General features: G+C 28.2%; 1 protein-coding gene across 1 annotated transcript in view; it reads right to left on the bottom strand.

The window, feature by feature from the left end:
* Window positions 1-7,070: 7,070 nt before the first annotated feature.
* LOC117172179 overlaps window positions 7,071-21,633 on the bottom strand; it is a 214,053-nt gene continuing 199,490 nt past the window's right edge. The window contains exons 9-10 of the mRNA XM_033360011.1: window positions 18,415-19,648; window positions 7,071-10,868 (exon numbers count right to left, since the gene is read on the bottom strand). Coding sequence (XP_033215902.1) covers window positions 10,611-10,868; window positions 18,415-19,648 — 1,492 coding nt within the window. The 3' untranslated portion in view covers window positions 7,071-10,610. The remainder of the gene's footprint in view (window positions 10,869-18,414; window positions 19,649-21,633) is intronic.

Genomic DNA, 21,633 nt, shown 5'->3' with positions numbered 1-21,633 from the left:
ACTTTTCTCTTAAGTAAATTAATTTTTCATCAAAAAACGAGTTTTTCATATAATAATAGAATCCTCGAAACAAAGATGAAACTTGTATTAAGAAGTTTATTTTTCTACCAAAAATAACGAATTTTCAACAAAATTCTGAATTTCTAAATACTGCATTAACACAGATAAATTTGTTTCTAAATAGTTCAATCTTTAACAAAAAAAGGTCGATTTTAAACCAAAAGGATTAATTTTCTACCAAAACAGAAAAATTAAAAAAATTGAATTATTAAGTACAAAAGGTCAATTTTCAATTCAAAATATCAATTTTCAACCTAAAATAGTAGAATCGAAATTTCTTTTAAAGAAATTTGTTTTTAACAAACTGAAAAAAAATTTTTTTTATTAACTGAATCCTTAATAAAAAATAATAATTTTCAACCAATAATATTACGTTTCTACAAAAAATGTAATTTTAAACTTAAAGAATGCAATAAAAAAAAGCTGAGTTCTCTATCAAAACAGATTGCAATTAAAAATATCAATACATATTTAACCAAAAATGGAAAGTTAAGTTTTCACTTCAATAAATTAATTTGGAAAAAAAAGAATTGTCAGAAGGATGGTTGAATCCTAAATCAACAGGAAGAATTTTCAAACAAGAAGACGAATTTTAAACAAAATCCATACATTTTTAAACAATTAGTTAGATTTTCAACTAAAAAAGATTACACTTTAATTTAAAAAATTACTTTTTAAACAAAAATGTCATAGTTTAATTTTCTGTTTAAAAAAAATTAATTTTCAACAAAAAAAAGTGTTATAAAAATTATTTCAAAGGAGATCGAATCCATTTACCATTAGGCAGATTCCGCAATTCAAGTCGTTGAATCGATCAGGAAGGGAATTATGTTGTTTTTAGATTAAATTTTAAGAGTACTATTTTTTCGTCATAAAAAATTCTATGTTTAAAAGATTAATTTATAACCAATAAGATTAATGTTTTACAAAAAAGACGAATTTTGAAACAATTACTTGATTCTTAAACTATATGGGAACAGTTTTTTAAAATTTTTAGTTGAAAATGTTCAACAATTGAGTTGAATTTTTTTTATGTCTTGACTAAAAAAAAAATCATGGATCTTTTTTGGGTTGAAGGTTCAACATTTTAGTTGAAAATTTAATTCATATCTTGAAAATTCTTTCTTTCTTTGGTTGAAAATTAATCTTTTTTGTTGAACATTTCTCGAATTGTTTTAAGGTTGAACGACCTTTAAAATTTAATTTTTCATAGTGAACATTCATTATTTTAGTTAAAAATTTATCTTTGGTTAAAAATTTTCTTGAAATGCATTTTTTGATTCAATTCAGCTGTTGTTGGTTTAAAATAATCATATTTTTTTAGTTTTTGGTTGAAAATTTATCTACTTATTAAAAAGTTTAACTATTTTATTAAAATGTTATGTTTTTGGATGAAAAAGTAACTATTTGGTTGCAAATTCGTTAATTTTTTTAAATAGAAAATTAAACTTTTTCATTTTCAGTGTAAATGGTTTTGTTAAAAATTTGGCTTTTTAATGAAAGATTTGCATTTACAACCGAATAATTTAACTTTTAACGAAATAGTTAAATTTTTAATCTACAAATATAAATTTTAAACTGAATGACCAAATTTTCAAACAAACAAGATTAATCTTTAACTAAAAAGAGTTGCATTAAAAAAAATTCTCCATGAAAACGTAGTGCTGGATATCTTAAAACAAAAAGAAAAGATTTTCAACAAAATATTAAAATTTTTAATCATAGTTGAATTTTCCAACCAGTATGTAAATTTTCAACAAAGTAGTTGACTTTTTAACCTTCAAATATGGATTTTAGATAGAAAATGTAATATTTGATATTTCAACGAATGCAGATTCTGCCAAGAGGTGCATTGTAAAAATAAGGAAACGAATTTTCAATCATAAAGATTAATTTTCTACAAGAGATTCGAATTTAAACCAAACGTAACAAAGTTACTTTTTCACACAGACAAGTGATTTATTACCGAAAAATTTTTTTTCAAAAAAATAGTAAATTTTTTAACCAAAGAGATGAATTTTTAACTAAAATTATGAATTTTTCAACTAGAAAGACGAATTTTAAAGAAATAAAGAATTGCCAGTTAGGAAATAAAAAAATTTATCCGGATTCTTAAACGTTTAAGTCAAAAGACTATTTTTCTGTAAAACAGTTATAACACTTTTACCCTCTATCTACCACCACAAACCCAATTTTTCACAAAACGTTCACCCCACATGATAATTTTTTTAATATTTATGTGTTGAAAGTGTTATTTTTAATACATAATTTTATTAATTTCAATGTAATTTGAAATATAATAATTATTAGTTTAATTTTAAACAAAATATTTATGTTTTTTATAAAATCTAATGTGATAGTTCAGGGGAAAGTGGGAGACTTAACTAAGCCCGATATTCGACAATTGGCAGACATTTACATTCAACAATGTAATTTTTTCCCAACTTTTTAAGGATTTATCTACTCTTATAATCGAAATTCGTACTAAAAATTGTATGACATTGAACGCATGAATTAATATTGGAGAGACTTATCCACGATTTTCAAGGAAGAGTTTATAATGCGCGTTCAAAAATTTTTCTAAATTGATTTATAAAAATTGTAGTGTAAAAATGCAAAGTTCATTGTTTAAAGAATATAATTATCATTAACGTGAGTTACAAAATTGTAATAAATTCCATTCATGAATATTAGGTGTAAATTAATTTTTAATAAAAGAAAGCTCATTTTTAATAAAATAGTTCAATTTCATTTTCTACCAAAAAATATAAAATTCGTTGAAATCCTATTATAAAAGATTAATTGCAGTTTCAGTTAAAGAACTCATCCCCTGGTGTCGTCTATTATTTTATACTAATTGTCTACCAAAAATGGTATAATCCAATTTTATCTTACATAAATTAATTTTGGACCAACTATAAAGGAACGAAATTTAAATAATTACAGTTTCATGCTAGTGTATGTTTGAAATATCATCAATTCGATTATCAAACTGAAGTCAAGAAAAAATATCACAGAGAAAAAATTGGAAAAGGTTTTTCTTCTAATGGAAAATAAAAAACATTCTGTAATCCTTTACAATTATTTTAAAGAAGGATAGTCTGACTTTTATTTAATTCAAAAAATAAATAACAATATCAATAATAATAATAATAAACAAATAATATTAAGAATACAAAATAAATAAGCTAAGTTTTTAATAAAACCTTTGTCTGCCTTTTTTCAAAGTTTTCAGGAATTATCTCGAGAACTTTTAATGTTCCCTAAAAATTCCCATTCGCTTGAAAGTAAGGATTAGTATCGATCATAATTTAATATCTCAGCACCTCCTAACCTTGTGTTATCAAATCTGGAATAGTGTTATAAAAAGTAACTATTAAATTCAATGTGAACATTTTCTTTAAGATGTTATAATCCTTGTTTCATACGCTCATCGAAAACTAAAGTACCATTCCAGAAAGTATGTGCTTGATGAATTTTATTAGCTAGAAAAGCTGTATTAACCTCTGGTCGGAATTTCGCAAAAGTAAATAAAAACCTAAAATTACCTCATCCAACTTCTCCCCTATAAAACCTTGAAGATTATTCACACTTCTCTTTACACGAAAGAAGATAAACTTAACAAAAACAATAAGGGTTTTTAAGAAAATGCTTCAAATTTTATTAAGATCTTTTTTATTAGCGATAAATAAACTTACATAACTTTACAATAACAATATACTCTCTTGCAACTCTCAGAAAATATAAGATCTATTCATAATAATTCGTAGATAATATCGAGTTAGGAGTGACGAGAAGATTCGCTGCTTTGGGGTAAACGAAGAAATTGAATGGTAATGGATTAAAACTTAAAAATGTTTACAAATAATGTCACTTACAATCATTTACTGAAACAATTGTTATTCGTTTGATCCGATAGCAGCGAATATTGCGCATTCAAAACTTACTTTGTAACACCTAAAATTGTAGCTTCTCTTCAGGTCGTGTTCTCATTACAACACCATGCAGGCAAAACGAGAATTATATAATGTTTCAGTGTATTACCACCGTTATTTTAAAAATCGTCTTGAAGAATTCAAAGAACTTTAAATGAGCATTTAGAAATGATTCGAGCAACACGACGTATTGAGTCTAAAAAGTACACTATTAGGTGAAACATTTACTTTGATTTATAAAAATATCCTAGCCGAATGATTAATTTGTCACTCTCATTTGATAAATATCTTTCTATTCAATTCAGTTCGACGTCCTGTTACTCGAATGCAAGTTGCTTAAAATTCGAAATCCAACCGTTTTCATTGTACTGTTCAGCGTACAACTGGCCACACAGATCGAGTCAAAAATAGTGTCTCCGCGATGAGACAATCAGGGTGGGGACTATACCAATAGTGACATCAGTAATAAATATTCTACTGATTTTATGATTGTTGTCTCAACAATTATGCCATGGATGAAACCAGTGAAAACATTTTCTCTAGAAATACGAAAGTTATCACTGGTACAAGTTGTATCCTAGCTGAAAATTCTTGTTCAGGAACCTTGGAGGTTTCTGGACATGTTCCTGAATGTGACTCTGCACATGAAAGTGTACAGGTAATCTTAGTGGTTTCTGTGCAGGAATTTGGCGAAGGATTATTTACATGATCCTGAATCAATTTACCGATTGCCCAAAAAAACTTATGTAAGAACTGATTTTGACCTATCTGATGTCAGGTTCGCGTCTTACAATGTTTAAACAAAATTGCCAAAAACGCGATCGACCTACATTTGGTCAAAAAACTGACATAGAAAAATTTCAGTTTTAAATTCGGATTCACCAAACAAAAATCTACGGAAAATATATCTATTCGTGGTCCCATCAGTCATGTAGATTTTTTCTCCTGCGTTATCTAAGGGAAAAATTCCGATAAGAATATTTTTTAATCTACGGCAAACATATATTTTTATTTATATATCGAAATTTCCAAATAAATAATTTTACTTCAACATCAAATTTTTTTCTAAATGTTTCTAAACATTATTGATAGAAGAGAACATTTAAATTAAAGGTTCCGTGGTATAAACCTGTTAACTGTCATTTCAGAAATTAGCTGCATTTTCAAAATGTTCCAGAAAATATGTAAAAATTAATGTCGAGAAAAAGTCATTTAACAGATTTAGACCGCGGGCCCTTCAATTGTAAATGATTGTTTAATATTTTTGATAGCACACTGTAATTTTTAAACTTTTGCACATTTTCAAAGATATAAGAAAAATTAAATTATGGCAGAAACTTATTTTTAAGTACTAGAAGAAAAATTTCAAGTTTTGAAGATTTCAAAATGTGTGGAAAAAATACAGAAGGTTGTAAGAGAATTTCTTTAATTTTTCGAGATTTCAAAAAACTTAGGTAAACTCAATTTAGCAGGGCACCAAAAGAATGAAAAAAAATATTTTTAAGGTTCATGGGGAAATTTCTAATGATTTTTTTTTTAAGAATTCTACTAGCAAATTGAATAAGATTACGATTTTTTAAAATTATTTCCCCAAATTTGTAAAGGATTTAAAAGATTTTAAAGCAAAATTTTGCCAGAATACATATTAATAATTTTGTAAGGCTTCAAGAAAAGGAAGAAAATTCTATCGATTCCTAGGAAAAATTAAAGTGATTTTTTATTTTGAAAAATTAACTTTAAGAGAATATTTCAAACTATTTTAAAACATTTTAAAAGAATTCTGAAATTGTCGGAAAAAAATTTGAAAGATTTTAAGACAATTTTTTCAATTTTATGCAATTAAAAAATAGTTAACGAAAAACTTGAATAATTTATTAAGAAAAATAATTTTATTCAGTTTTATGGGAATATTTTAATAAATTCTTATTTAAAAAAAAGAACTGCAAACAAATTTTTTTAGATTTAGAAACATTTCTAAAGATTATCTTCAAATTCGAAAAGGAGTAGAAGGTTTTAAAGCAAAAATTTTTTATTTGTTAAGATTAAAAAAATAAATAAAATCGAGTAAATTCGACTAATATTTAGAAGATTTGAAAAGATAGAATAAGAGTTTTGAACTGTAAAAGATTGAAAAAAATTCAGTTGTTTCAAAAAGACTTTAAACCAAAAGTTTAAAAGCTTTAAAAGAATTTTGGAAGGTTACAAGTGAACAAAGAAATGTTCTTAAAATTCCTAAGAAATTTTGGAAGATTTTAAGGCCGTTTTTTTACATTTTGAATGATTTTTCGAAATTTTAAGAGAAACTCGAGTCACTTTAAAATATTTTTAAAATTTTTAGAGGTTTTGACTAGATTAAAAAGATTTTAAATCTTGGAAGCATTTTCTAACATTTGTCAAATATTGTTTATTTCTTGCAAACTTCTAAAAGTAATAGATGCATTTTAAAAAGGTTTGAAATTTTCTTCATGATTTGTAAAATCCTGCAACATAATTTTTTTTATCTTCTAGATTCTTTTTTCACACATCTTAAAGATTTGAAAATCTTTTCTAATTTTATTAACATTTCTAGGAAAATTTAGAATATTTTAAAGCAAAATGTTTTTAATTGGTAAGATTAAGAAATCAAAAAAAAATCGAGTAAATTTGATAAATATTTAGAATATTTGAAGAGATGGAAAAAGAATTTTAAACTGTAAAAGATTTTTAAAAATACACCTTTTTTAAAAAAGATTTTATACCAAAATTTTAGAAGCTTAAAAAGAATTTTCAAAGGTGGTTAGTGAATTAAAAAATTGTCTTTAAATTCTTAGGAAAATTTGGAAGATTTTAAGGCCGTTTTTTTACATTTTGAATGATTTTTCGAAATTTCAAGAAAAACTCGAGTCAGCTAAAAATATTTTTATACATTCAAGAGGTTTTGAATACATTAAAAATACCTTAAAACTTGGCAGTATTTCCGAAAATTTATCAAATATTTTTATTTCTTCCAAACTTGTAAAAGCCCTACACATTGTTTAAAAAAGTTAGAATTTTTCCTAATATTTTGTAATATCCTGTGAAATAATATGTTTTTAATCGTCTAAATTCTTCCCAGTGGGCACAAAATTTGGCGACGTCTTTACGACATCGTTACGACATCGTTACGACAGCTTTACGACAACTTTACGTCATCCTATATCCATATCGTTACAGTGCCTTTACGATATCGTAAAGACATCGTCAGATCATACGACATATTTACAATATCGTAAAGATGACTTAACGACATGGACATAGGATGTCGTAAAGTTGTCGTAAAGATGTCGTAAATATGTCGTAACGATGTCGTACATCTGAAATATTGAGAAATATTTTCTAATTTTTTCAAGAATATTATGAAATGCATATTGATATAAGTTTAGAAACAAACTGATAATATGCTTTTCTTGTAAATGATTTCAATATTTGTGTGGCAAACAAAATTTAGAGCATTCTGTGTTACTTGAATGTATTGTTTTATTTATTTCTTCATAGCACTTCATCATATGACGTCCAATGTCAGCACAGTTGGGCACAATATCATGAACATCCTAAAAACGTCGTTGAAACGTTCTTATGACGTCTTTTTTTAGTCTAATTAACGTCTCTAAGAGGTCTAATGCACTAAAGATGTCCTTAAGATGTCCTTAAGATGTCCTAAAGATGTCATTAAGATGTCCTAAAGGTGTCCTAAAGACGTCTTAAAGACTTCCTTAATTTTTTTACACACAGGGTACTTCGGAAAGAAACCTATACAAGAACCTATACTGAATTATTTGAAGATTTCTATGTACAGATTCCTTTGCAGGATCATGTACTACACATTAAAAAAGTGTTCAAAATGATACCAAAATCAATATAATTTTGATATGCAACAAAAATGAACACGAATTCAAGAGCATTTTGATCGGCCGGAGTGAATGACCGACTTTTGAGATCATAATGATCTAATTCGGGATCATTTATAAAGTTAAACCAAGATGGCTGCAGTGTAATTGAAAAGTTGAAAAATAATGAAATCTGATATTAGAAAATATCGCCTGTTAACTGTAGTTGTCACTTACGTTCCGTTAGATACAATTTTTAGGTTATGTTGTTATGAAACTGGCACTGAGAGCTGGCGGCCATTTTTTTTAGTCTGAAAAATGAACCAAAAAATAAGATTCAATTGATCTAAATGGACAGATCATTATGATCTCGAGAGTCAAATGATCGTTGGAGCAAAATGCTCTGAAACAAAATTGATCCTTTTTTTTTTACTGTGTAATCTTTCCGCCAAATCCCTGCACAAAAACTGTCAAGATTCCATATGCAGGTTCGTATGCAGGAACATGACCAAGATCCTCCGATGTTCTTCTAGAAAAATTTTCAGCTGGGACAACAATATCTTATCATTATTTGATTATCATTGTCAATTTTCCCAAGTTTAATACTCGATCCAGAGTGAAGCTGTAACCTGACACTTAATCCATCACTTAGAAGGCTTCAGTAAACTTTAAGATTAATTAGTAGTACAGAGTTTCAGGACTCATTCGCTTAGACTAAACGGAAATCGATATAAGCTGATTCTGCGTGCAATGTATTTTCTAAAGGATACAAGAGCGTTATTTGATTTGTGGGTTTCTACCGAAAGTGTTTGCAGTATCGAGTACATTTCCCGTGAAAAATAGTCTCACTTTGGACTGAATACCTTACAAAAAAGAGAAGAGTATCGCAGATTCGCTTTTCTTTACAAAATCCGAAATCTTTAAATCTACACCTACTATGTCACGCGTACAAGATACCGCAAACGCTACTTATTTACATATTTGTGTCATCCAAGTCTCTGATAAGCGTTTGTTGACAAACTCTAGGAAAACACCCCGAAAAAGGTCATCTTTAATCTCACAATATCTTTCGTTTTATACTTTTAATTAGTTTACAAAATCTTTGGATGCGGAAGAATTACAACTTTCAGTTCCAAAAAATATTTGTCGTTAAAGAAACCTTTTCCGCTGACTGTTTCAGAGCATCCTTAGACTTCTTTCAGATTCGTTGTCAAGACCGTTTTCATGATAATGAAACATTTCAAAACGTATCGTTTAACAAGACTGTTCAACAGTCTGATGGATAAGAATATCTCCAATGTCTACGACTTTTCATATTTTCAACAGACATGCAACATTGATGGGAATTTTTTCCATAAAACTAGTAGCTCTATAAACTACAGTTATTTCCTAATTACACGGAGTTCTGAGCAAAATTTGCTATCTCCAATCCAGCAGAATAAACGATACTTTCCTTGACCGTAGGAAAGTAAAGTCGATTGTGACTGGACTTGTACAATTTTGGTGTCTATTCTGGTTTCACCTATTCACAAGTTTTCATTTTATGTTCTTCCGTCACTTTTAGATACTTCCAGGTTATAAATTTCCATCCGAAACTTATAAAAAATTTAGTGTGGACTCCGAGCGAAAGTCATGAGAGTGTAATGTAGAGAAATATAAAAATTGGTATCATACGTTACAAACATACCTGATGGGGCTGAAATTAAAAATCGGTGGTGCCATTGGATCAACAATAGCTCATTTAAATATATACAAAATTTGTCTTTTCCCAATAAAAGCACCGATTCAGAAGTTCGTCTCAAATCATCCTTTGATAACATTTCAAAAAGAGTCCAGTTGATCTTGTAACAGTATAAAAATATTCAATTCGCTAGAAAGAGCTAACCGAATACGCATCATGGAACTTACCTTGAAAAAAAAAGATCACTTGCATCGAAACTATACGAAAAAAGTGTTTTCTACCGTAAAATCGGCAGTGTAGAGAACGCATAGTTTGTGACATTGTTTAGTTTCATTGGTCGCGAGAAAATCTCGTTCTCAGACGTAATTAGTATTCAATAAAGTATCCTCCGATTTAAATTCGGATTCGTTCGACTTTGATGAGTTTTTTTTTTGCTACAATCGACACTCCCTGTCGCACTCCAACCAGCATGTCACCTCAGTGAGCTGATCCCTCAAGTTTCGCAGTCTGTCTATTTTAGTCTTTTACGAATCCATAAGTACCGACAGTAAAAGATGAATCAATGGAATGAGAATTCACATTTTGATCGCCGACGAAAAAGGACCTGATCTTGGTGAAGATCCATGATGTCCAGAAACATCGTCCATGATGCCAGCAGCCATAATATCATCAACTTTGCCAATTAGTTAATTCAACAAAAGTATCTCGACCCTTAGCATATGATTGATCAATTACAAAATTATAAAAACCGCTTCGAATAAACAAAAATTAATATCACTTCAGAGTACGAGTTTATCACAATTTGTTTTACTAATTTAAATGTAGAAGACACTGGTCGAATTTTTACTCAGTCAGTCGCAAAAATGATCTATGAATTATGATCAATGAATTAATAATGAAAGAATTAAGTACTTCTAAAATTTATGATGGCTTCGCTTTGACTCAAACGAGCGGAATGTAGCGAGGGCGAGTTCAAATGCGAGAAGCGAGTATCGAGAGAGCGTTTGTGCGTGCCTCGCATCAGTTTTTTTAATGAGGTAAGTATTGTCAATCAGAAAATTCGATTCTCTAAGAGAATTAGTTATCTTTTCAGAAAACTGGTTCCTCGTCAGTTTCCTCGCTATCGTCAGTTCTTCTCGAGGCGTTCACTACAGGTGAGGAGTTGAAGGAATTCGTCCTCGGTCTTCTAAACTGTTGGCGCTTTTGTTGCTGATTCGGTTGTTGCTGATTATCGCCGCTTTGCGCTCGAGCTGCTATCAAAGGTCTCAGTGCACATCGAAGGGACCAATAGAGTCTTGGATAAGCCTGCTCATGTCGAGCGATCAACTCCTCGTTTCTTTGTCGTTTCTGGAAAAAAATAGCTTTACACATGGTGTCCATTCAAATCCTGAACAAAAATTCCCTGATAATGGGATGTTGCATGAATTTTGAATACATTCTTCAAATACTGCGGATAAAATTCTAAACATTATACAGTCGAGCCTCTCAATAGGGCGGCTATCGGGGCGGTAGGGGAAATTTTTCTCGGAAGCACGCTCCCTCCCCCCCCCCCAACGTCCTCCGCACCTCGACACTTTTGCATGCTCTGCCTCTCAATAAGGCGCTCTTTGATGCATATAATATATGTGGTACAGGGAGAGCCATATACATTAGGGTAGTCTGAAAATACATTGCAACCATATTTTTTCCTCTAGAGGGAAGCCTTCCCCTAAAAGTTTCAATTTTTATTTAATCAACATGGGGGCATTTTGGATTTTCGAAAAATTAAACTCATACCTCAAAATTTTATCATAAACTGTTAAGTTTTTTAGGAATTGAAGAGACGTTTCTACGAAATAAAACAATACTGAATCATTCAAGACCCAAGAATAAAAAAAACACACATTTTCAAGTATTATTTTTAATTTTTAGCTATTTATGTCGTCTTTTTTATAAAAATAATTAGTAGTGGACAATTTGAATATCTCCTACGACTTTTTAAACCATTTTCAATTGTTTAAATTAAGGTGACTTATTTAATCAATTATTTATTCCCAAATTTGTTTACACAAACGAATTTTCGGAATGAAATATAATAGTTGGTCATTGTGTGGAGTGATAAATTTGGTTAAAAACATGCTGTTATTGTGTAAACAATTAATCATGGTTTATTTTCAAAATTTCTTAAAATCGAGTCAGAGAAGTCCCCTTTTTTCTTAAATTAGTATCATATGCTACTTTTTGTTAAATAATTACATCATTTGTGTACATTTCTTTTAATGTTGAAAAAAATTATATTTTTTAAAAATAATTTCTATGAACAATTACTTTTTCAAAAATATTTTTAAATCGTATTTTATGAATTAAACATAATATTAAATGATTTCGAGGAGTAGCAAATTCTGTTTTAAAAATTAAGCCATTGTTAAAAAAATGTTTATTCCTCATTAATCTATTTTCAATTTGAATTAAATTTAAAAAAAAATCATTATGTAATCAATAACATGAAGCTTTTAGCAGAATTTATTACTCAAAATAATTTAATATTATGCTTAATTAATCAAATATAATATTAAAAATATTTTTTCAAAGACTAATTATGTTGAAACAAATTCAGTTTGTTTAAACAATTAAAAAATATTTAATATATTCTTTCTATATAAACTATACAACCTTAAAAATAAATTTATATATTCCATTTTATATATATTTTTTTAAGTTTTTGAAGTAAAGCTGCTTAAGCAACTAAAAATTATTTCAACCAAACGAAATTTTCAATTCACTGGAAGAAATGTATGACAATGATGCAATTATTGTTTAAACAGCTAAAAATTGTTTTAAAAGTCATGGGAAATATTCAAGTTTTCAATTAGTAATTATTTTTATTTAAAAAACAAGACAGATCTTGGTGAAAATTAACAATAATACGTAAAAACTTAGTTTTTAGATTCTTGGGTCATATTTCGTGCGCTGTGGGGGGGGGGGGGGGGGGGGGGGGGGGGGGGGGGGGGGTTACGGGTAAGTTAAAATAAAAGTTATTAGTACGGTTTTATTTTATCGAAACTCTTCTTCAATCTCATAATATTTTTATTGCGAAAAGAATTACGGATTGCAAAAAATAATTATTCCTCAATACAAGCTTGCTGCGATGTACATTATGAATGTACATAAGTACAGTGCATAGGCAGATTTATTTTGAACGCGGAGTCTAGAAGGTGGGGGTAACCTTCGAGCGCAGGTGAGAACGCGCCCTTTTGAGAGGCGCCTTACTGAGAGGCTCGACTGTAGTACATTTAAAATTTTTTTAGAATACTACACTCATGAAAAAAAAATATTTTTAAAAAAGTATTTAAAACCCTATTCAAACTCTGTGACCGTGAAATGTCACACCCTAGAAACCGCTAAACCAATCAGAATAATGGCATGCAGTGGCTTAATTGACTAACGAAGTATGCAAGACAGTTGGTGAAAAAATGTATGAACATCCGCATGCAGTACTCCCAATTGGGGTAACTTTTTGAACTGCGCTTGCGTCGCGCCAGCAACCCGATTGGTTACTGTTAGCGCGCGCATTTTAAATTATGTAAATATTTAAATTTAATGTTTATGATAAATAATGATTCGATAGTTTAAATGATTTTATTTTAATTCGCATTTTTGGAAATAATTTAATATAGAAACTTGACAGAGATGCGATTAATCCTTGTGGTAAAAAAATGTTTTCTTTTTCTGAACTCAGAGTTCCTAACGTCTTTTTAATTAAAATCGTATTATCATTATCTGCCATTTCAAAATCTTATTTTAGGTTTAAGAAATAAAAGTTTCTGTATTAGCTAATAATTATTTATTATTTATATTAAATTTGAATATTGACACTATTCAAAACTTTTTAACAAATAAGTTTAATTTTCAACCATACATAGAATATATCAATATTTAGGTCAAAAAATTAATTTTCAAGAAAATAGTAAAATTATTAATAAAACTGATTCATCTTCAACAAAAATGAAGAATCTTTAACAGGAATACTTGATGTAAACCCAAAAATTTATTGTTGAACTCAAATGATAAATCTTTAACTCGAATCGATTTATTTTCGATCCAAAAGATGAATTTTCTACCAAGAAGATTTAATTTCTATGAAATAGTTGAATTTTCAAATAAAAAAGGCTAATTTTTGTACTAAAAATGGAATAGTTGAATTTTCAGTTAACAATTTAATCATGAAAAAAATGTCAACAAAATAGTTCAATTTTCAACAAAAGTGGTTGAAATAGAACTGAAATAGTTGATTGTTTAATAAAAAAAGACAAATTTTCAACAAAAAAGTTTAATTTTGAAACAAAGGGATTAATTTTCAATTAAAATTATAAATCTTTTACCAAAAAAGTGAATTTTTAAACCAATATTATATTTTCAACCAAAAATAGAATAGATAAATTTTAAATCAAAAAAATTAATTTTCAAGAAAATAGTAGAATTATCAACGAAAATGAAGAATCTTTAAAGGGAATACTTGATTTGAACTTGATTTAAATACTTGATTTAAACCAAAAAATAGATGTTTCAACTTAAATGATAAATCTTTAACTCGAATAGACTTATTTTCGATCCAAAAGATGAATTTTCTACCAGGAACATTTTTTTTCTACGAAACAGTTGAATTTTTAACTAAAAAAGGCTAATTTTCAACTAAAAATAAAATATTTAAATTGTCAGTTAACAATTTCATTGTAAAAAAAAGTTTTAACAAAATAGTTTCATTTTCAACAAAAGTGGTAAATTTCACACTAAAAATATGAATCTTTAACTGAAACAGTTAAATTTTTAATAAAAAGATGAATTTCTAACCAAAAGTTGAATTGCTACATTTTCAGTTTAACAATTTAATTTTCAATCAAAAGAATCTGTATTTTCAACGAAATAGTTGATTTTTAACTAAAAAGTTACATTTTTTTAACTAAAACGATGAGTCTTCAACCGAAATAGTTGAATTTAAAAAAAGACGAATTTTTAACAAAAAAGTTTAATTTTAAATCAAAGAAATTCATTTTCAATTAAAATGATGAATTTTTACTAAAAAAAACTAAATATTTTAAGAAATACTTAAATTTTCAACCAAACATAGCATAGATAAATTTTTAGCTGAAAAAATTAATTTTCTAGAAAATAGTACAATTTATTAATAAAACTGATTCATTTTTACCAAAAATAAAGAATCTTTAACCGGAATACTTTATTTAATCCAAAAAATTAATGTTTGAACTCAAATGATAAATCTTTAACTCGAATAGATTTATTTTCTACGAAATAGTTCAATTTTCAACTAAAAAAGGCTAATTTTTCAACTAAAAATAAAACAGTTAAATTTTCGGTTAAAAATTTCATTTTGAGAAAATTTTAAACGAAATAGTTCAATTTTCAACTAAAGTGGTAAATTTCATACTAAAATGATGCATCTTCAACTGAAATAGTTAAATTTTTAACAAAAAGATGAATTTTCGACTAAAAAGAGATAATTTCTCAACGAAAAATGAAATAGCTAAATTTTCAGTTCAACAATTTAATTTTCAATCAAACAAATCTCAATTTTCAACAAAATAGTTGATTTTCGACTAAAGAGCTAAATTTTTTAACTAAAACGATGAATCTTCAACTGAAATATTTGAATTTTTAGTAAAAAAAGATAAATTTTGAACAAAAAAGTTTAATTTTCAATTAAAATTATAAATCTTTAACTGAAATAGTCATAACAAAAAGAATAATTTTTAACTAAAAATGGATACTTTTTCAACCAAAAATGAAATAGCTACATTTTCAGTTCAGCAATTTAATTTTCAATCAAACAAATCTGAATTTTCAACAAAATAGTTGATTGTCAAATAAAGAGGTAAATATTTTAACTAAAACGATGAATCTTCAACTGAAATATTTGCATTTTTAATAAAAAAAATTAATGTTCAACAAAAAAGTTTAATCTTCAACCAAAGAGAATAATTTTCAACTAAAATTATGAATCTTTAACTGAAATAGTTATATTTTTAACAAAAAGATTAATTTTTAACTTACAAGGGATACTTTTTCAACCAAAAATGAAATAGAAAAATTTTCAGTTCAACAATTTAATCTTCAATCAAACAAATCCGAATTTTCAACTGAAGAGGTAAATTTTTTAACTTAAACGATGAATCTTCAACTGAAATATTTGAATTTTTAATAAAAAAAGATAAATTTTCAACAAAAAAGTTTAATTTTCAACTAAAATTATAAATGTTTAACTGAAATAGTAATATTTTTAACAAAAAGATGAATTTTTAACAAAAAGATTAATTTTTAACTAAAAGATTAATTTTTAATTAAAAAAGGATACTTTTTCAACCAAAAATGAAATAGCTAAATTTTCAGTTCAACAATTTAATTTTCAATCAAACAAATCTGAATTTTCAACAAAATAGTTGATTTTCAACGGAAGAGGTAAATTTTTTAACTTAAACGATGAATCTTCAACTGAAATATATGAATTTTTAATAAAAAAAGATAAATTTTCAACAAAAAAGTTTAATTTTCAACCAAAGAGATTAATTTTCAACTAAAATTATGAATCTTTAACTGAAATAGTTATATTTTTAACAAAAAGATTAATTTTGAACTAAAAAGGGATACTTTTTAACCATAAATGAAATGGCTAAATTTTCAGTTCAACAATTTAATTTTCAATCAAACAAATCCGAATTTTCAACAAAATAGTTGATTTTCTACTCAAGAAGTAAATTTTTTAACTTAAACGATGAATCTTTAACTAAAATATTTGAATTTTTAATAAAAAAAGATAAATTTTCAACAAAAAAGTTTAATTTTCAAGTAAAACTATAAAACTTTAACTGAAATAGTTATATTTTTAACAAAAAGATTAATTTTTGAACAGCTGAATTTAACCAATAAATACGAATTTTCAAAAAGAGTTCAATATTTAACTGAGACCAATTTTTCAGTTGAGAGAGCACAAAAATTAATCAAACTCTTGAATTTTCAAGCAAAAAAATGATTTTACAACCAAATGGTTAAGAATTAAAGTTTTTTTGGATTGAATATTAACGACTTTATTTGAAGATTCAACTCTTTGTTTGAAAAATGAAATATTTTGTTGAAAATTCGTTTTATGGTTTCAGATGAATCTTTTTTTCATTCTCATCATTTATGATTGAGAAAGTATTAGAATTGTCGGAAATTTGACATCATACTCTTTCAACGGATCTCCACGTTTCGAGCCCCCCTTAATCCGAAAATCAGGTTATCAAGATGGCGTCTGTCTGTCTGCCTGTCCGTCCGTAAACACGATAACTTTCGAAAAAATAAACGAATCAAATTCATCTTTGGCACACTTTTTTTAGGTCCTAAAAAAAGGACGAGTTCGTGTACCAGCCATTTTTGATAAAAATTCAAAAAGTGAGCGCATTTTGAATATTTTTGAGACAACTTTTTTCTGAATTTGAAAAATCTATGTACGGATATTTATAGTATTAAAAAGAACAAGCAATTTATTCTTATGACTTTTTTCGATGAAAAGAAGATTCTCAGAGTTATAGCGTTTTCAAAATTTTTTCAATCAACCAAAAATCAAAATTTGTAGCCGAAAAACGCACGATATAAAAAAAAGTCGAGAAAAAAAACATTTCTTTTTGTAAGCCCTACAAGATTATCATAACCAATTTTTGGATTTTTTTCAAAAATCGAAAATTCAAATTTTGATTGCACAAAAAATAATGGAAAATAAAATAACTTTCGAAGAAATGAACGAATCAAATTCATCTTTGGCACACTTTTTCTAGGTCCTAAAAGAAAGGACGAGCTCATTAACCAGCCATTTTTGATAAAAATTTAAAAAGTGAGGGCATTTTGTACGGATATTTATAGTATTGAAAAGAACAAACAATTTATCCTAATGACTTTTTTCGATAAAAAGAAAATTCTCAGAGTTTTAGCGTTTTCAAAATTTTTTCAATCAACCAAAAATCAAAATTTGAAGCCGAAAAACGCACGATATAAAAAAAAGTCGAGAAAACAAGATTAAAAGAGCCCTACAAGCCCTACAAGATTATCATAACCAATTTTTGGATTTTCTTCAAAAATTGAAAATTTTGATTGCACAAAAAATAATGGAAAATAAAAAAAATCTATTTTGTGGACAAACTATATAGGATAAAAAAAAGATGAATTAACAAAAATGGTTATCCCAAAAAAGATCTAGAATTTCTTTAAGAATCACTTCTTGATAGGAAGCGTACTTTTTGTTTTATTCGTGGAAAATAACGTTGAAAAAAAATAAAATAAAAAAAAATGTGTGGAAAAACGACGAAAGTTACGAGAAAAAAAATCCAACAAAAACCTGTTTACAAATGTCTGTCGGAAATCGAGCGCGCATCGTGAGTGTCACGATGAGAATGTGTACCTCAAAGCCTACAGAGCTTTGAGAAACTTAATCTTTGACTATACTTAATTAAGTAGACAATTCGGAATATGATGACGCATATAAATACTGTCATCTAAAAGAGATCTTTTTAATAAAGTTTTTCTCAAGCATTCCAAATGCAAAGAATAAATATCCGAGCGCGAAGCGCGTGGTAACTTATCATCGAGCGCGAAGCGCAAGATTCAACCGTCGCGCGCCCTAGGCGTGCTCAAACTGGCGAGCGAAGCGAGCCGCGCGCGATGAGGGTGTGCCCGCGATGCGCGCAGATTTTTTAGTTGAAAATTCATCTTTTTTGTTAAGTTTTTTATCAAAATTAAGCATTATTTAAGCGCTCTTTTGAAAAAATTCAAGGTTTTTCAGGTTTTCCAGGTAGGGTGTAAACGCTCTTTAGAGATAACTTCTTCTTAGTTATAAAATTCAATAAACTTGAGGAAACCCAGTTACCTGAATAGATTCATCATTGCTCGGCGATGTCTCCTGAAAAACTGGAAGTTTTTTGCTCTCCGCAAACTGCCTCAGCGCCTTTTCTCTGACATAGACAAATGGTCTGATGACTCTGAGGTTCTGTCCCCGAATATAATAATGAGCCTTCATTGTTCTGAGTTTGCCACTATGGAAGACTGAAGCAAGAAATCCCTCTGTTAGATCATCCAAATTCTGTCCAAGAGCCAGGACATTATAATTGTGTTTCTTGGCCACCGAATAAAGTCTCGCCCTGGTTGATCTGTCACAAAAACTGCAAGAGCCACTGCTTGATGAACGCAAAGCAGGATCTTCCTCCTCTTCATGACTAGCATTCGGAACCATTTCCTCATAAAAATAGGGTACATCCAAAGACTTGAGATAAGACATCGAATCCAGAGGATCGTGATGAGCACTGTCATCAACTGTAGCCACACCAATTCCGAAATCGATTCCTTTCGACCTGACGTAAAATCGATACTGATGAAGAGTGTGAAGAAGTGATAAGGAATTCCTTCCTCCAAGGGCAAGACAAACCAGAACCCTGTCATTGTCCTTGATCATTTGAAATTCCTGCATCGCTTCAACCAGAGGTTTCCAAACATTTTTTGGTGGACAGTGCCATAAACTTTGAGTCGAACTTATAGCAGTGTCAGTTTTGGAATCATCTTCTCCCTCTTGTCCTGAGCTTTCCGAAAGTAAAAAAGCCTCCTCGTCCTCGGAGAGATCATCAGTTGTGGGCCGTGGCTGTTTTGTGTAGTTCACTCCAGGAATGACAGATAAACGAGTTCTTCTAGAATAGCCATTGGAGTTGGAGTCAGCACTGCTGCTTCTTCCAAGTTCGGCAGAATCGCCATTTTTGTCGCTTTCGTGGAAGGATAGATTGATACCACTGTCTTGAGAACTGACAGAATTAACGGCAGAGTAGATCTTGGGTAAGGCTTTCGCTTTTTCGTTATGCTCTTCCTGCTCCTCCTCGTCATCAATGTCATCTTCGTCAGTATTTTTCTCTGCTTCTCCAGGGCTAGATTTTACAACGTAAATCACAGTTTCGTCGGAAGAACATTCGCTCGACATTTTGCTGTCATGTTGGCTAAGTTCGCAAAGTTTTCCGGATAAAACTGGTGTTCTTGGACGAATGGCAGTTGAAAGGACGATTCGCCTCCTTTCGGCTGGTGAGGCACATCCGGAAGAAGATCTGTCGTCTGGTGAATACCTAGAAAATTATGTGATTAGGAACTTACCTTGAGAAATGGAAAAATTGCCAGGGTACAAATACATCAAATCCTATAGGGATGTCTAGCCTCACAGACCCTATGGGATAAAATATTGCGAACAAGGGGTACTTTTTGTCACGTTCATGGGGTACATTTTGCGCGATCAAAGAATGAGAAATTCAGGATAAGGTCATATGACTTCAAAGCAATTCAAGATAAATTCAAAATAATTCAAATGAATTGGTAAAAATTGAATCAGAAATGCTGTATTGATTTCTGTGAAATTTGAATAAACTTAGAGTAAATTAAGGGAATGGTGAAGAATTTGATGAAATAAATAAAAATTCCAGGTGAATTTATAAAAAGATTTAAATGAATTATAAATAATTTACAAATATAAACAAAAAACTGAATTGAATTTAGTAACCTTGAATTGAGCTTGCATTATACAAGTTCAAGGGAATTCAAAAGAATTTAGCGGAATGCTTAAAAATTCAAGACGAGGTTAAAAAACTTCAGGATCAATTAAATAAAAACTTTTCAAAAATTTTCAAAAATCTATTGAATTAAGTAGAACCAAATAAATTTAGAATATTATAATTGAAAAAAAAAATTTCAAGAGATTAAAAACAATTCAGGGTGAATTCCGAAAAAATATTGCACATCTCTTCAAATCTTTGAAACTCTACAAATTTCTATCAAAAAAATGACTAATGACTAAAAAACAATTCAAAAGAATTTACATAAATTGAACAAAAATTTAATGGAAAATATCTATTGATTTCAATAAAATTAGAAACAATTTAAATGAATTTAAAGGAAATGAGAAGAATTCGATGCAATTCATTAAAGATGAAACTAAAATTAAAAACCAATTAAATGAATTCAAAACTATTCAAAAATATGAAAAAATGCATTGAATTCAGTAACTTTGAAATAAGTTTAAAAAAATTAAAAAGGCATTCAAAAGAATTGGATGAAACTCGTACGAATTTAAGGTGAATTGAAAATACTTCAAGTTGAATTTAACAAGAACATTTAAAAATCTATTGAATTAAGTAAAATTGAGTGAATTTAGAAGAATTTAAACGAATTCAACATACATTCATAAGAATTCAGGGCGAATTCCAAATGAGTTTCAAACAAAAATTAAAAATCGAAGGAATACACAAAAGGCTTTAAAATATTTGAAATCATTTGATAATTTTTTCAATTGATCCTTAGGAAGAATTCAATTTAAAATTTATAAAATTTTAAATCCATTAAATTAAGTAAAATTGAGTAAATTTAGAAGAATTTAGTCAAATTAAAAGAATTTAGTCAAATTAAAAGAATTAAATAGAATTCTAAATAATTTAAAAGCATTGAGAATAAATTAATTACAATTCAGGGTATATTTCAAAAATGATAAAATCCCGTGAAATTCTTTTAAATCTTCTAAAATGTCCTAAAACCTTACAGCTCCTGTAAAATGGTTTCACATATCTCCAGAAATTTCTAGAAAATGCATTACATTATTCTAAAATATTTCAAACTCTTTGAAATCTCTTTCGATTAATTAAAATAATTAATAATTCCTTAGAATCTTTTAAAAATCGCAGACATGTTTTAAATTATATGCTATTCAATGCCTCAGAACTTTTAAAAATACCATAAAGTGTTTAAAATTCCTTAAAATTATTGAAATCTATCAGAAATTTTTTGGAATATTTAAAAATACCCTGAGAATTTTAAAAGAATTCATGACAGTTCAGAAATAGATATAGACATGAATTGAATAATGATTAATCCATCCGTTCATTTATAGAAAGAAAAATGACTGATTTTTTTCTTTAAAAAAAAGATAAAAAAAATATTTGAGAAAAATGTGGATAATAGTAAATGTTTGGCTGCACTGATTATTTTTTATTGAATTCTTACAAAAATGTCCTGATTTAAAAAAAAAAATTTCAAAATGCCTGGCTCCCGTGTGCAATTTAAGAGT

The sequence above is a fragment of the Belonocnema kinseyi genome, chromosome 4, assembly GCF_010883055.1.
Source record: "Belonocnema kinseyi isolate 2016_QV_RU_SX_M_011 chromosome 4, B_treatae_v1, whole genome shotgun sequence".
Classification (NCBI taxonomy): domain Eukaryota; kingdom Metazoa; phylum Arthropoda; class Insecta; order Hymenoptera; family Cynipidae; genus Belonocnema; species Belonocnema kinseyi.
This window is presented reverse-complemented; position numbering and strand designations above follow the sequence as displayed.